The sequence below is a fragment of the Rattus norvegicus genome, chromosome 5 (genome assembly GCF_021556685.1).
Source record: "Rattus norvegicus strain SHRSP/BbbUtx chromosome 5, alternate assembly SHRSP_T2T, whole genome shotgun sequence".
NCBI classification, from domain to species: Eukaryota; Metazoa; Chordata; class Mammalia; order Rodentia; family Muridae; genus Rattus; species Rattus norvegicus.
Window position 1 is genome coordinate 64206356 of NC_141538.1, and position 14110 is coordinate 64220465.

The window sequence follows — 14110 nt, forward strand, 5'->3', positions numbered from 1 at the left end:
AATAAACGTGAGGCTAAACGTCTGCACAGCCCTCTGGGAGAAGGTCATTGTTAGTATTTTTACTTGCAGCAAATGGAAGGGTCAAGTGGCAACTTTCAAATGTCAGATTTGAGAGTTGGTGTTTGTTTCTGGCTTGTTCTCCTCCTTCTAAGTTAATGCATACTTAGGATGCCTGTCACTATGAGAGTAACAAAACACGCAGAAGGGAAACACTGTAGCCATGATAGGGCTGATGGTACAACTAAAGATAACGGCTGGCTTTTAAAGATAGAATGTGCTATTTAAAAGAAAACACTGAGGACTGGCAGGGAAAATGTTACACAGCCTTACACCAAAAGAGAAAAAGAACACAGAAACATTCATCTCTGGTTGTGTTCTATAATCTATGAATCTTCTACCCCCAACCATTCCCCTGACCACCAAGCTCACCTAAGAGGTTTAGGGGGAAATTCTTAAGATCCTCTTACTCTTGGGTTCTTTAAAATAATTCAGCAGACTTTTAAGAAGCACATTGTCTCTCCTAAGAAAGTCCCTCCATTCCACGTGTCACAGAAAATAGAGGAGTTTCCACAGCTACTTTGAATAGGATGGTTTCAAAAGACTTTGCAAACACTCAAGTGCTGGGTGTGTAGAGCAAAATGCCCCCGCCATAGTCTCATGGGGACATTGGCACCTTGAACAGCTGTGGGCTGTCTTTTAGCTCTTTCTTTAAAACATTGAGGGAAGCCTGGAGCCTTTACCTGCCAAGAATTTTGCTGACACAACCATGGCTGACCCGAAGCTGCCTGGAGATGTCGCAGGGCCTGACACCTTGATGGGCAAGTTCCACTATCCTTTGGCGGACTACATCTGGGAGTGGCCGTCCATTCACAAAAACCCCCCCAAGCTGATTCACTCCTCCATGTCCTGAAACAGATCAGAAACAAAAAGCAAGGGGAAGGGTGGTTAGAACCAGTCACATAGTACAAGTGCCCTTGCGAGAGCACCCAGACCCCTCTGAGATCACAAATGGCTGGCAGGCTAGATGTCTTATACCTGGTGTCAATCATGCGGATGACATAAGGCCCCTACATGGCTTCTCCAGTCTCAGCTTTTGACCATCTGCAGGCAGTCAACTGAGCCACCAGGAGCTCCCTACACTGTTTCTTTTACTTACTAGCATTTTCCTTTTCATTTGGGAAAAGAGGTAAGGGAACGAATGAAAGGGGTCTGTATGACAGGAGCTCAATGTAGTACATGAGGCTGAATCTGAGGAAGATCCTGGGGAGAAGATTATGTCTTAAAATAATCAAATTTAAAGAGGAAAAAAATTGTGGAATTCGTTCTCTTTTAACATATGTCTTAAAAGATGAGACGGGCTATTCTGATATCTGCATCTCAAGGGGGAAAGTGTTTTTAAATCAGCAATCTAATTCAAGAACTGAAGACTTTCTTTTTTAATGACCAGCATTTTCAGATCACTGAGACAAAACCTAACCGCTGCCTTAATTTAAAAATAGAAAAAAAAATTAAAGCCTCCCTTTAAGACTGTGATGTTGACATGCAGGCTTGACCATTGTACCCTCTCAGAGCACACAAAAGAAATGGGTCACAGGGTTTTCAGTGCCTAGCACACTCCACTGAATCAGGATTTGTTAGAAAGGTGTGCCCCTGGTATTTCGGGCATGTCTTTCGATCTGCAAGCAGGTTTAAATTGGTTAGGAAGAAACAAGAAAGCTTCTGAGTCCCAGATTTCACGGGTGCCATGGAGTGTATTTAAGTAAAATAAGTCAGAGGAAGTGCCTGTTCCACTCCTACACTTATGCAGGTGCATCAGGGGTGCTCTGAAAGGAAACAGGGACCTGAGGAAACTGAAGACCGGAGCAGTCAACACAGACAGGTCCAGAGTGACATCACTGACACGGCAGCCGTCAATCAGCCACTAACTGGCATTGCTGAGGGTCGGAGCCGAAACAAGTTCAAGAACATACTGATGCTGTTGGCAGCTCAGAGGCTGATGAGGGGTAAGCTCCTACCCTGAGACAGACTGGAGTCACACCCATATCCACACTTCCAACTTTAAAGGAGAAAGCAACCACCACAGCTCAGCCACCACCCATCCTGGTCCAGGGCCTGTCTACAACCAGGCCCACAAACGAGATCTGAAATTGAGGAATAAAACACTCACAATGCCGCCTATTTCTTTAAAAGTGTCTTTTAAAAAAATCATGAACTATTTCCTGAAATTCCCAAGTTTGGGTGTATATCCAAGAAAACCACAATTTTTAAGGAAATAACATCCCTTAGTTCCAAACCATGCTGACTCTTCCTCTGATTTTTTTAAATGTGCCTTTTAGAGATTTTGATTGTTCTGAAACATCAAAATTCACACAGGGGAAGAAAAAAAAACCAGGAAGGAAATTTGTCCTGAGTAGGATTTTACAGCTAGGGACATAGTTAAATAGCTTACCTATAACAGGAAGATTACAGCCACCCTGATCAACAGCTTTGTTCTGGGACAGAGACTATCTAAGTGGGAGGGGATTTGAATCAATCTTTTCAGAATAGGTTGGACGTAAGTAAAACAAAGTACACCACAAATTGGGGTGTGCCCACTGGGAGGATGGGGTCAGGAAACGACAGCTAAAAGACCTAGCACATTTCTGATACACTCTAGAGATCCAGGCCTTGCAGCCAGTCTGCAATCATTGTTTGCCATACCACTGACAACTGAGACTTCTGCCCAAAACACATTGGCTTCGGAGGACTTCAACGCCAAGAGTGGCTCTGTAGATTTGTGGGTTTGTATCGCAACAAAAATTGTGAAGAATCTCCTAGAGTCGGGTCTCTCTAAATCACAGCAGATCCCCTCAACTACCTTCCTGTGTCCACAAGGCTAACGGATTTGCAGAATCTAAAACAAGTGTCCATATCTGACACAGGCTTACAAACTTGGCCTAGGTGACTCTTACTTTTCTTTACTTCCTAGACAGGCCCCCAGACACTCTTGGTCTCTTGCCTCATTTATAAATATACCCAACAGAACACTTTACCACTGAGGCCTCAGGAAAGGTGCTAATCTGAGATTGGTGAGAAGGGAAGCTCACAAGGGAGAGAGTAAGTCGGACAGAGAAAAGAGAGGTATGTGGAAAGGATATAGAGAGTAGGGGCTGAGACAGACAGCAAGGAAAGGAAGGCTAGATAGGACACAGAGACGTTTAGGCAGGCAGAGGAAAAATGGAATGGAGAACTCAAAATAGATCAGCAAATAAGAGGAAGGGGACTTGTAGGAGACAGGATTTCTGTGCGTGGAACTGTTTCCCTCTCTCGGGCCTTGCTCCAGCTTTGCACCTCCTCAAAGACTCAAACCCCAACTTCTACTGTGTATTCCAGCTGGGCGAGGGCTCATCTGCAAGGAAGGCGCTGGGCTAAGACATGAACTCAGCTATCATTCCTAAGGGGAGCAGAATTTGCAGAGACTGGCACAATAAAGCCATGGAAACAAATTAGGTAGAAACTGGGAAACACAGATACAAAGTAAAGATCATCAGCCTCCACCTGGGGAACAGGGTTTAAAGGGGGAATTGAGGAAAGATGGAACTGTAGGTGACCTAGGACCTTTGTGTCTCTAGCTTGGAAGGAGCTGGCTTCTGTAGATGATCCTCAGACCTGGTTAAGGACATATGGCCCACAAAGGGCACTGCTGAAACCCCAAGAACTGTGACTGGGCACAGATTATTAGGAAAGAGATGTCTCTGCTCGGCTAAAAACCGAACTACAAGACCCTGGATCACAGAAATTCTTTCTAAATGCACCAAAGCAGGATGGGGAAGGAGCACACATAGACATGTGAACAGAATCCCAGAGAGTGGACAGTCAGGTGCTGACACACATATAACAGTCAGGCTGTGAATACAGACACAGAGGGAGAGCCTTGTCTGTGTGGCTACTCCAACAATCCACTGCCCTCTCTGGGATTAGGTCCTTCTCTTTCCCCCCTTGCTATAAATTCCCTGAAGCCTAATGGTATGCCTCTATCTATCCTGAGAACTAGTTACAATTCTGTCAGTCCTTTTATCTCTCCTGCCACCGTATTATATTCTATAAAACAGGGGTAACTGAAGGTTTGGGTCACACTCAGATGTGACACTGGCCACAAAAGTACTGTATAACTAACTGGTAAAATGCTTGGGGGAAGAAAACATCTGGAGGAGGGTCACTGTGCCAGTGTGCTTGGTGGAACTGGACTAAAGTGTGGGGTACCTCTAAACTCAGAAGCCAAATATGCAGTTGTGTCTGTCCTCAACAGAAGCTGTCCTGTGCAGAACTGGTTGTGGGGGATGGGGGAAGAAGGGAGGTAACAAGGAAAAACTGACCAGGACCAGTGGGGAAAAGATGAAAGGAAGGATCCTAGTATACCTTTCACCTTGAAGAACCTATTTTCTCTGCCCCCAACATAGCAAATTAGGACCCGGAGTCAGAATACATTGTGCAAACAAACAGCTTTAGGCATAAGAACTAAGGTCTTACCAAAGACGCCAAGGGCTTCCACTAGCTCTGGAAGCTAGGCTTGCCCAGCCCCCACTGTGCTGCCAGGGAGATTGAGAATGGGAGGAGGGAGCATTTCCCGAGGAGGGGGCAGATTGAAGGCCCGGCAGGAAGGCTGAAACATTAGCAGTTGGTTAACCTGCACCTGGAAGGAGCTGCCTCTCCACACGGATGCACACCGCAAGACCACCAAGTCTGATGCTGTCTCCCCACGGGCTTGGGCATGACCTCTGGACAGCAGAACTCTGGACAGAGAGAGGCAGTGCAGGCCTTTGGATTTCCGCCAGAAGCACGGCAGCCAGCCCTACCCATTTTGCCTCCCAGTTGCTTCTTGCCCACCTCTGAGTGTAGCCCCCAACTCGTTTGTCTCCAGATTTCGCTCTGAGTGAGAACAGAGAGGCTCTAGAGCCAGTCTGCGCAGGAAAATGCTGCGGGAGACGCTGGAGCCATAGTGGAATGGAAACCGCTTAAACCCAGTCTCCAAACGGGAGGAATCGTTGGGGCTGGGACCAGAGCAAGCAGCTTTTCTGCGCGAATCTTGTCGCCGCTTGGCTTGCTCGGGAGGTTTACCTCCGACTGGGATATTGACACAAAGAGAAGCTGACCTCCTGCTCGAAACCCGCTTCGGCTAACTAAACAAGCCTTCTCTTGCTGCCAGGCCACTGAGTCCTTGGTGGAAGACACGAAGAATATTACCTCACCTTGCCTTCTCTCTAGCCGGGTCTCTGCCGCCTTTGTTAAATAGGGGACCCACGGCTAGAGTTATGGGATCCCAGCTGGTTGAGGTTAAACAAGGTTGTAGCCGGCTGCTAGCCACGGAGTTTCTCTGAGATCTGCAGCCCACAGAGACGTGAGCTGGGCACCCGAGTGCAGTCTGCCAAAGCCTGCCGCCTTCCCCTGACTGTGTCTACAGCCAACAGAAAGGAAACGCGATTCGTTCCACTTGGAATTTCCTTGAAATCTCCGAATCTAATCCAGCGTTAACTCACCGTGAGAAGAGCGCTCATCTCACAGGAGGCTGTGTTAATGGGTGAACTGGCAGAATCCCTGTGGGTCAGGCAGAGGGGCCCTGCCGGTGCCTGAAATGACCCTGCCGGTCTCTTACACTTCACAGGCTTTCAGAAGGCAGGGACGCCTGCATGTAACTAATTAGCTTTCTTTTTTTCTTTTTCCTTCTTTTTTTTCTTTCTTTTCTTTCTTTCTTTCCTTTCTTTCTCTCTCTTTTTCTTTCTAGTAGAGAAGCCATCTCAAGGTAGACATCCTACAGAGAAGGACTCAATGATGTCTTTAAAGGTCTCTGTATGTACTGGCCGACGCCTAAACTGAAGTGTAGCCTAGGGACCCTGACTTCGTTGATTTTTTAAATCCCCTCTCCTCGAGCCAGGGCGCATTTGGAATCCTGGACCTGATGCCCTTTCTTAACTCGCACTTCTTTCTTCACATATAGAGGGACGGTCCGGACTCCACTTTTCCCCTCAAGGATCAGTCTTGGTCAGTCCCATGGCTGGAAAAGGCGCCAACGGAGTTGGGATGTTGAGCGCTGTCTGAGACTCTCACTGACCTCTATTAAAACTTCCTGCCCTCCAACTGACTCAGTGCCGAGCTTTCTGTGAGTATGAACCAGGGTTCTGGGAATTAGCTGCTGGAGCTCCGGAAAGGCTGCCTACACTACCTCGTTGCTGGAGGCGGGATTCACCCAGGCGCTTCGGCCTCCGCAGCCAAACGCGTTCCGCGTCTGCTGCCCGAAAGCACTGCACTTTGCAAAGTTGTCTACGCAGCTACAGAGGTCGCGAGTCCTACAGGACTTAGTACCTACCCCACACTCCGGCACCCCCAACCCGATCCCGGCTGGAGAGTGAGAGAAGCGAGCTCGCCGCCTACTTACTATGCATGGATGCAAACGGGTCGTGCTTACAGTGTATTTCCATCGGGGCGCTCCAGACTGTAGGCCGGCCCACGCCGCTGCCTCTCGGCGCCAAAGGGCTGCCCAGGGCGCCTAGGGAAACGCGCCACCAGGTCGGGCACCGGGTGAGCTAAGCTCAGAAAACACCTCTACAGCCGTGGGGTCCCTCGCGGAGCCGCCTGCGGAAGATCGCGGAGAGCTGAGCCAAGAGGCGGGAAACGGTGCTCAGCCGGTCGGTCTGGGAGCGGGCGTCCAACTCTGACCGGCTTCGCTCCTCGGAGGGCTCAGGCGGCGGCTTCCGGCCTGCACCAGAGAAGCTGCAGCCCAAGCTCCCGCGGCGTCGAGGGCATAGCTCAGGGGCCCACCTCCAGGACGGCTAGGGGAGCCTGGTGAGGGACCAGCAGCCTGCAGGAGGCCGCGAGCTCAGGGCCCTTCGTCTTAGTCCGGGGCAGCGAGGCCGCGGACTGCCAGGCTGCTTCGGTCTTGCTGCCTCGAGGGTCTGCCCACCCTTCAGCCTCTGCCAGGTCCTTCCTGTCTCCCGCTGCTCCGTGTCTCTGGAGCCCGACCTGCCCCTCCACCTCTCTCCTGCCGGTTCTCCCACGTCTCGGACGAAGTTACAGAGAACTCCCTCTCCTGTCGCACAGGGGCCGCGGCGGAATCTGAGATGCTGCAGCTGCTGAAGCTGGGAGCCCGGTGCGCCCCGGGGCTGCAATCCTCAAAGCCCGGGACCCGCCGCCTTCAAAGTTCCCGCGGGCCCCGCGACTCCCGGTTCCTTCGCGCCTGGCTGTGCCTCACGTTACCAACTCTTGGAGCCCCGCTGCCGGCTCTCGGGTTCCGGGTAGACTGCCCCTGGCTTGCCTCTTCCGGGACAGCCGGCCGCGTCTGCCCAGCGAGGAGCGAGGGGCGCAGGAGAGGATGAGGGTCCCTGCCGCCGGGGCCGCCGGGGCCGCCGGGGCTGTCGGTGCTGAGATGAAGCCCCTGCCGGCTCTAATGCCCGCTCTGCAGCCGCCGCCGCCGGCGCTAGCCCTCCGCCTGCTCGGCGCGCACAGTGCGCCACCGCGCCGCCCCGAAGCCGCTTTCAGGACCCGCTGCGTGTGGACAGCGCCGCCCGGGGCTCAGCCTCCCTCCGGGCGGGGGCGGGGCGGGAGCTCACCTGCCAATCACGCTCCATCAAGCCAATCAGAACGGGGGCATCCGGCCCAAGCCCGAAATACTGCCCTATTGGCTAAACAACCCACGGGCTCCGCCTGATTAGCCGGTACCTGGGCAATGGGAGAGAATGGGGGGCGGGGCCCAAACAGCGGCGCCACGTTCATTGACAAACGCGTGGGGAGAAGGCCTAGTGGTTCGCTGATGGAAAAGGGGGAGAACGAGAACAGGGCCCACGCAGTGTCTGGAGAGCCATGCTCTTGGTCCCACCGAGCCGACCCTTTCTGCGGGCCTTTGAGATTCTGGGATGCGCTTAGAGACTGAGGGCAACCAAAACAGGGACCAAGGGTGAGGGTGGGAGAGAAATCTCCAGAAGGAAATAAACAAAAATAGAAAAGAATTTTAGAAACACAGATTTAAGAGGAAGACAGTGCAGCAGTAGAGATCCGATTTTCAATCTAGATGGCAGATTTCAGTGTGTGTATCTGCCGCTTTAGGCCTCACTTCGCTCCTCTGTAAAATGGGCAGAGTTTAGTGAAGAGGTCTTTAATGCTGGTTCCTTCCAGTAGAAACATTTCCTAAGTTTATCACGAACCCACCCTGCAACGGCTGTGTCCTCTGTATCCTCCTCTCTCATTCTTCTATCCACAGAGGCCCCACATTGCGTTAACCAAAAGCAGAACTGGGTGGGGGGGTGGAGTATTATTTAAAGGTTACCAGAAATTGGGAAGTCTCCAAAGCTTGGACCAGGTTGCCTCAAGCACAGAAGCATAGATCCTTTCTGTTGTCTTAGCCTAGGAGCTGATAGGTCCCTTGGGAGCTGGTGATGCTCTTAGCTCAAAGCTTCTGTCAACAAGAGGATTTCCGCATCTGGTGCAAGGCCTCTTTTAAAAAGGGAAGGAGACCACCGGCATCCAGAGCTAATGAGAGCACCTGAAGCCAGTGGCCCTGCTGTTACCTCCATTTGCAAGAGCCTGGTGCTGTAGCAGCGGGGTGACTACAAAAGCCAAGGTTCCCACCTGACAGGAAAAGCTGACCTTCCCTCACCGACATTCCTGTAGATTTTAGGACAAAAATGGACAGGCTTCTAGCGGAGGGAATTCTCCCTACCCAGCAAAGCTCTTTAACCAGCGCATGTCTCGGTTTCTTGGGAATGTAAGGCTCTCAGACCACAATCAAAACTGTTGGACTTTTTTTTTAAAAGTGTCTTTACCCAGGTAGCTATAGTTCTGTGAGTCTTCTAGTGTGCTAAGACCCAACCTAACATAGACTCTGAGCACTCCCTCCCCCGAACCTCGGCAGCTGTGGGAGAAGACTAAACACTCACTCCTTTGAATCATAAATGGTGACTCTCTGCTATTAAACACAAAACCCACTAAAACGAAGACTCTGAGACATCTGCTTCAGGCACAGTAGAGCAAGGGCAAAACTCAGGTTGATCGTCTTCGCTATTTGCTTTCTGCTTGACTTTTTCCTCTTTTTCCATTCTTCACCCCTTGCTCCACTTCTAACATCTCTATACTAGGTCAGTCCGTGGATCCTCCCCTGATAGCTCTCCTTGAAGCTGCCCCTGACGAGTGGGCAATTCTCCCCTGGTTGACACATCCCCACCCCCACTGGGGCCCAGCTGCAGGAAAACAGCCAAGGCCGGTCTCTGGGGACACAGAAAGCTGTGGTGTACAAGGCAGTGGGGTGGTAGCTTTCTCTCTCCATTTCCCGAAGCCCTTCCGGTTTTGATCTTTGCTGCCCCATAGCTACTGCCTTAGGGCAGGGAGGTTACAACTGGAAAAGGACTGTGCTGGCTTTTTACTTGCTTTATCCTGTAGTCCCCAGTGGGTCAGAGAGCACAAGAATTGAGTTCCAAGCCAGTTAGGGGACTCGAAACTCCCACTGTGGATGTCAAGAGACCGCTCCTGAGAATCAGTCAGTGGCGCCTCAAGCTCCCAAGCCTGCTCCCCGTTCTAGAATCTAAAACCTAAAAGGGTTCTGAGGGAATGTTTCCCCATTTTACAGATTTTGAACCCGAGGATAGGAGGCTGGATTCAACTTATCTGAAGTCATACTAGAGCAAGTCTGGGATAGAAGGTAGGCGGGAGGCTGGAAGGGGAGCTGATGTCAAAGCAAATAATTCATCTGGACAATGCCTGAAGAGGCCAGTTGTCCGGGATTGTTTAGATAAAAGCCTTGGGGCATTTTAAGGGGAGGATGAAACTGCAGATACCATTCCAACAGGCACAGCCCAGATCCCCCTTTCACACGGTACATATGTCCAGTGTTAGATATGTTCTCTTCTTTATGACTCTACCTAACCAATGAAGGAAAGAAGGCCCTTAGTGATCCTGGTTTAGAGGAGTAGTTTCGTTTGCTACTCCTGGAGTTCCTGAGCTCTGAGAACTTCAAATCCCCAAGTGAACAGCCCTAATATTACCACCTAGTCCAGCCTTTTAAGCTTCCAAACAGTGGTCCAGAGAAGTTAGATGACCAGTCTGAGATTGCACAGCTACCACCACCACCACCACCCCCCAGAAATAGACTTTTACGACTCGCCCCAAATCCTGCCTTCATCTGCAACCTGGGTCCAGGGGGGGCTAGCAGAGAGCTACACAGAGGCCATAGATCTGTGAAATGAAACCACCATGGGGGAAGGGGCAGGGGAAACAAAGCAAAACAAACAAGTAGAGCCCACAAGTTATTTAAATTCAATTGCTTTGGCAAGTTTTGTCTGTTGACTGAAGGACCATTTTGAGAGTGTTTCAGAAACTAGAACACCTTTGGAGAGACTCTGACTCTTTCTGTGTGTGTCTCTCTCTGTGTCTCTCTGTGTCTGCCTGCTTGCCTCTCTGTCTCTGTCTCTGTCTCTGTCTCTCTGTCTCTGCCCCCCCCCCCCTCTCTCTCTCTCTCTCTCTCTCTCTGCACTTGGAGACTTTGGGAATCACACACCATGCCCACACCATCCCTACTTCCTCTTCTCCCACTCCCCAACACTTCCTCCAGCTTACAGAACAGCCAAACCCTCAGAGTGCTGGTGCTGCCATGGAGTTCTAGCCTAAGACTGCCTGCCTCTTGCAGTCCAATTCAGGTGGCCGACTACCTGTTTCTTCTTCCAATAAAACAAGGCCTTTCAGGATTCAGACTGATTGCACAATTGGGAAGGATCTGAGATGTCTGGGCACAGCCCTTCTAACCTGATGGGTTCCTTTTAACCTTAATTTTTGGAAAGTACCAAAGAGGAAAAGCAAATGGTCTGTGATTGCACAGCAAATGGAGCATAGAGATGGCTGTCTGATTCCTGAAAGTGGATCAAGAGTCTGCCCTCCTTGGTCTGGGTATACTGCAGGAATCACCGGGAAGGAGAGTATCAAACCTTCAGGAAGTGCACACTTGCTGTGTTGGGGCTTGTTATCCCTAGCAGTTTGCCTTTGCAGACCAGGAACATGATTCTCTCTCCGAAGACTTAAGAATACACAGTCCTTTCTCCTAAGGCCTCAGCTTCTTGTATCTGGAATACAGAGAGCAACCTCTGAAATGTTTCCTAGAGCCTGGTGAGATGCTGTCCTGTGCATAGGAAGTGCTAGTCTTCCCCCCTTCTAGACCCGGTCTTGCACCTAAAGTTCCTGCCTTCTGGGCCTCCTCTTTTTCAAAGAGGGGAGAAGCTTCTTAAGTGACTCCCTGCTGTGTGCTGACCTTGCTTCGTGTTGGGCTTTAAACTATAAAGGCACTACAGATGGGAGAGCCCAGTTCTAAAAAAGGACTGCTATATGACTCTGGGGAAAAGAAGGGAGTTTGGTGGCCCATGAAAGGCCTAGAAGTTCAGGGCAGAAAGTAGACCTAGATGGTCTTTAAGTGCCTGGACAGTCTCTCAGTTCTCTCCCTCCTCTTCCCTAAGCTGGACCTCAGGAAGACAGGCCGAAGGGAACACCTGAGCTGCTACCCCTTCCCAAGCAGGTGGCTTTTACCCTAACTCATCATGAAGGGGCGTGGCCCTTAGGATTTGAATCTCCAGCCCCCCTTAGGATTTCCCCTATACAAACCCCACCCTGTCTAACAGCACAGAAGAGTGAAATGCTTTATTGATTAAACGATTATTCAGGCGATTGAACTAATCAAAGAGCCCATCGACCGCCATGAATTACATTCCTCGTGGTAGACAGCTTGTCGGAGAGACAGCCACTCAGACCCCTCTCTTAACTCACACGCATCCAACAATAAACAACCCAGGCACAGGAACCTTTGGGCATCGAAGAAAGGAAGGTCGCCTGGGAATTAAGAATGGAAAGGGAGTGGAGGTCCAGGTTGCTGCCTCTGAACTCTCATCCCAGTGACGTTCTTGTGGCTCCTGCCCTCACTTTCTTCCATCATGGCTTTTCTAGACCCATAGCTATGCCAAGAAGTCACCCTAGATTGGGGGGGGGGTCTAAGTTTTCTCTTGTCTCTGACTTTATCAAAGGCTTGAGTAGACCTGAGGTCTCACAGATGACCCAGAAATGAGAGAAGCAGGTTCCCGGCCATCTGTCAGAGTATTTGTGTACAGGTTGGCACAAGAGCCTAATGCGCGAAAGAGGAGGGCATATCATGTTATGCCTTAGGGTAGACAGGGGCCTACTGCCCTGCCACATCTCCTCAGACAAACACATCCTGCTACCCAGTGCCTGGGCCTCTGGGAGACACAGAGGCACTCTGCCAAGAAGGCCTGTGTACATACAGTCACCCCAGCTCAATGACCAGGCTAGGCACATATATCCACCCACTTGTGCTCTCCTCCATTGGAGCAGCACCCACAGGACAAAGCCTGAGCATACAGTGTGACATATACACACTCAGTGTCAGAGGCCAGTCCAGGTGATTGCCTAAAGGCAAGTGATTGGAGTGTATGTACATGTGTGTGTGTGTGTGTGTGTGTGTGTGTGTGTGTGTGTGTACATATACACTGTCTCCAGTAGCCCACAGACTGCTCTTACCCTCCAAAGGTGTGACTGCTATAGTAGATCCTTGCATATAAATGCTAAATACAATAGGACACCAATAATGAAACAGTACACTATGCACAGTGAGAGTTTAATTGCCCTGAATTCGCATCACTTTTGATCCTATCCCTCAGTAGAAGATCTAGGCTTGGCAGCACATGTTTTGTACACTATATCCCTAGTAGGCCCCAGTGCTATTCCTGTGCCTAGAGACAAGCACTTTTGTATGTATATTGGTATGTACACATTGGGCAGCTGTTGACATCCGAAAATGGAGGGGTCTAAGAACCTCCTCTTTCTTACTTCCAAAATCACTTGGGATATAGAAATGACCAGACAGTCAAGCAGTAGTTGTCCCATGAGTGAGATGCTTATCACATTATTTATACTTTATATTATACACAGCATTTACACAAACACACATCTTGGAGGCTTAAAAAGAACACACACAAACACTAACTCATAAACACATGCTAATACACTCAAGGCAAGACACAAACTAATAAAGATACAAACAGGCATCCAAACTCAAACTGAACACCTACTTAGGGGCATACAAACTCGTGCACGCATTGATCTCCTCAGGTAAACACACAGATCCAAATTTGCACACCCCCGGATTAACACCAACACAAGCATCAGAAACAGAAACAAACAAAACCCAAAGAAAACAGGCCTCCTTGAAGACAACTTCCCAGACTAATAAAAACCGTACAAAATGCACGGTAGGACAGGCCACTCCACACACACCCCTTTCTCCTCTTGTGGATATTAGCATGCATACTAGCACTGAGTAGTGTCCCAAAGTTAGCATTTTTTACTCCCGTTTCGCAGTGTTCCTACCTGTCCTGATGGTCCGAGGAGTTGGGTAATTTTTCTCTAAATCCATTTTGATTATTTCAGGATTTGATGAAATGGATAGGGGGAAAGTTTCCACTTTTTTTGGTGCCTTTTTTCCCTTTTCTTTCTTTCTTTTTTTCTTTCTTTGTTTTTCTTTCTTTTTTCTCTCTTTTTCTTTCTTTCTTTTCTTTTTCTTTTCCTTTTTCTTTCTTTTTTTCTTTTTCTTTTTTTTGGTGCAGGGGCCGCTCACAAGTCGGAATAATTGAAGCCTTCCGCTCCCCCGCCGAGCTGGGGTAGCTGATCACTGAGCTGAAACTAAACGTTTTAGGTGGAAAAAAAGCGTCCGAAGGCACCGTGAAATGATTAAGGAACTAAAGAGCTTCTCGCCATGTGAGATCATGTCCTGTTCTCGCCAACATCACAAGATGTCCCCAGACACGTCGCGCCCCCGGCGCACCGCCCGGCACTGCGGGACAAGAACCAGGGAAAGGGTGTCGGCTCTGCGGCCTGCCTAGCGTGCCAGACGGGGCGGACAGGGCCTGGCCAAAGGTGTGCAAGAGGCCTGGAGAGCAGCAATGCCGCCTCGGTGCCGCCTTGGACTTTTATAGGGGGCTGGGGGGAGGGAAGGAAGGATTCAGACTGCGCCCAGCGTTATTCGCGCGCCTAGGGGAAGGAGCACCTGAGTCACAGGGTCGTTACCCGCTTCCAAACCTGCGTCTGAGGGTCG

The 14110-nt window shown here is 50.0% G+C and overlaps 1 protein-coding gene across 19 annotated transcripts in view; it reads right to left on the reverse strand.

Moving 5' to 3' along the window:
• The window catches only part of Pax5 (paired box 5), a 186351-nt gene extending 172498 nt beyond the window's left edge, over nucleotides 1-13853 (reverse strand). For 5 of the 19 annotated variants that reach the window (XR_015619981.1, XM_087550491.1, XM_087550498.1 and 2 more), the window contains exons 1-2: nucleotides 6413-7526; nucleotides 741-906 (exon numbers count right to left, since the gene is read on the reverse strand). Coding sequence is in view for 8 of the 19 variants with exons in the window: in XM_087550491.1 (XP_087406617.1) it covers nucleotides 741-906; nucleotides 6413-6455 (209 nt within the window). In the remaining 11 variants the exon portion in view is untranslated. Of the gene's footprint in view, nucleotides 1-740; nucleotides 907-6412; nucleotides 7527-10943; nucleotides 11079-13386 lie in introns of those variants that run through there. The other 14 variants (XR_015619982.1, XM_087550497.1, XM_087550493.1 and 11 more) reach the window with 9 other exon arrangements.
• Between the last annotated feature and the right edge of the window lie 257 nt (nucleotides 13854-14110).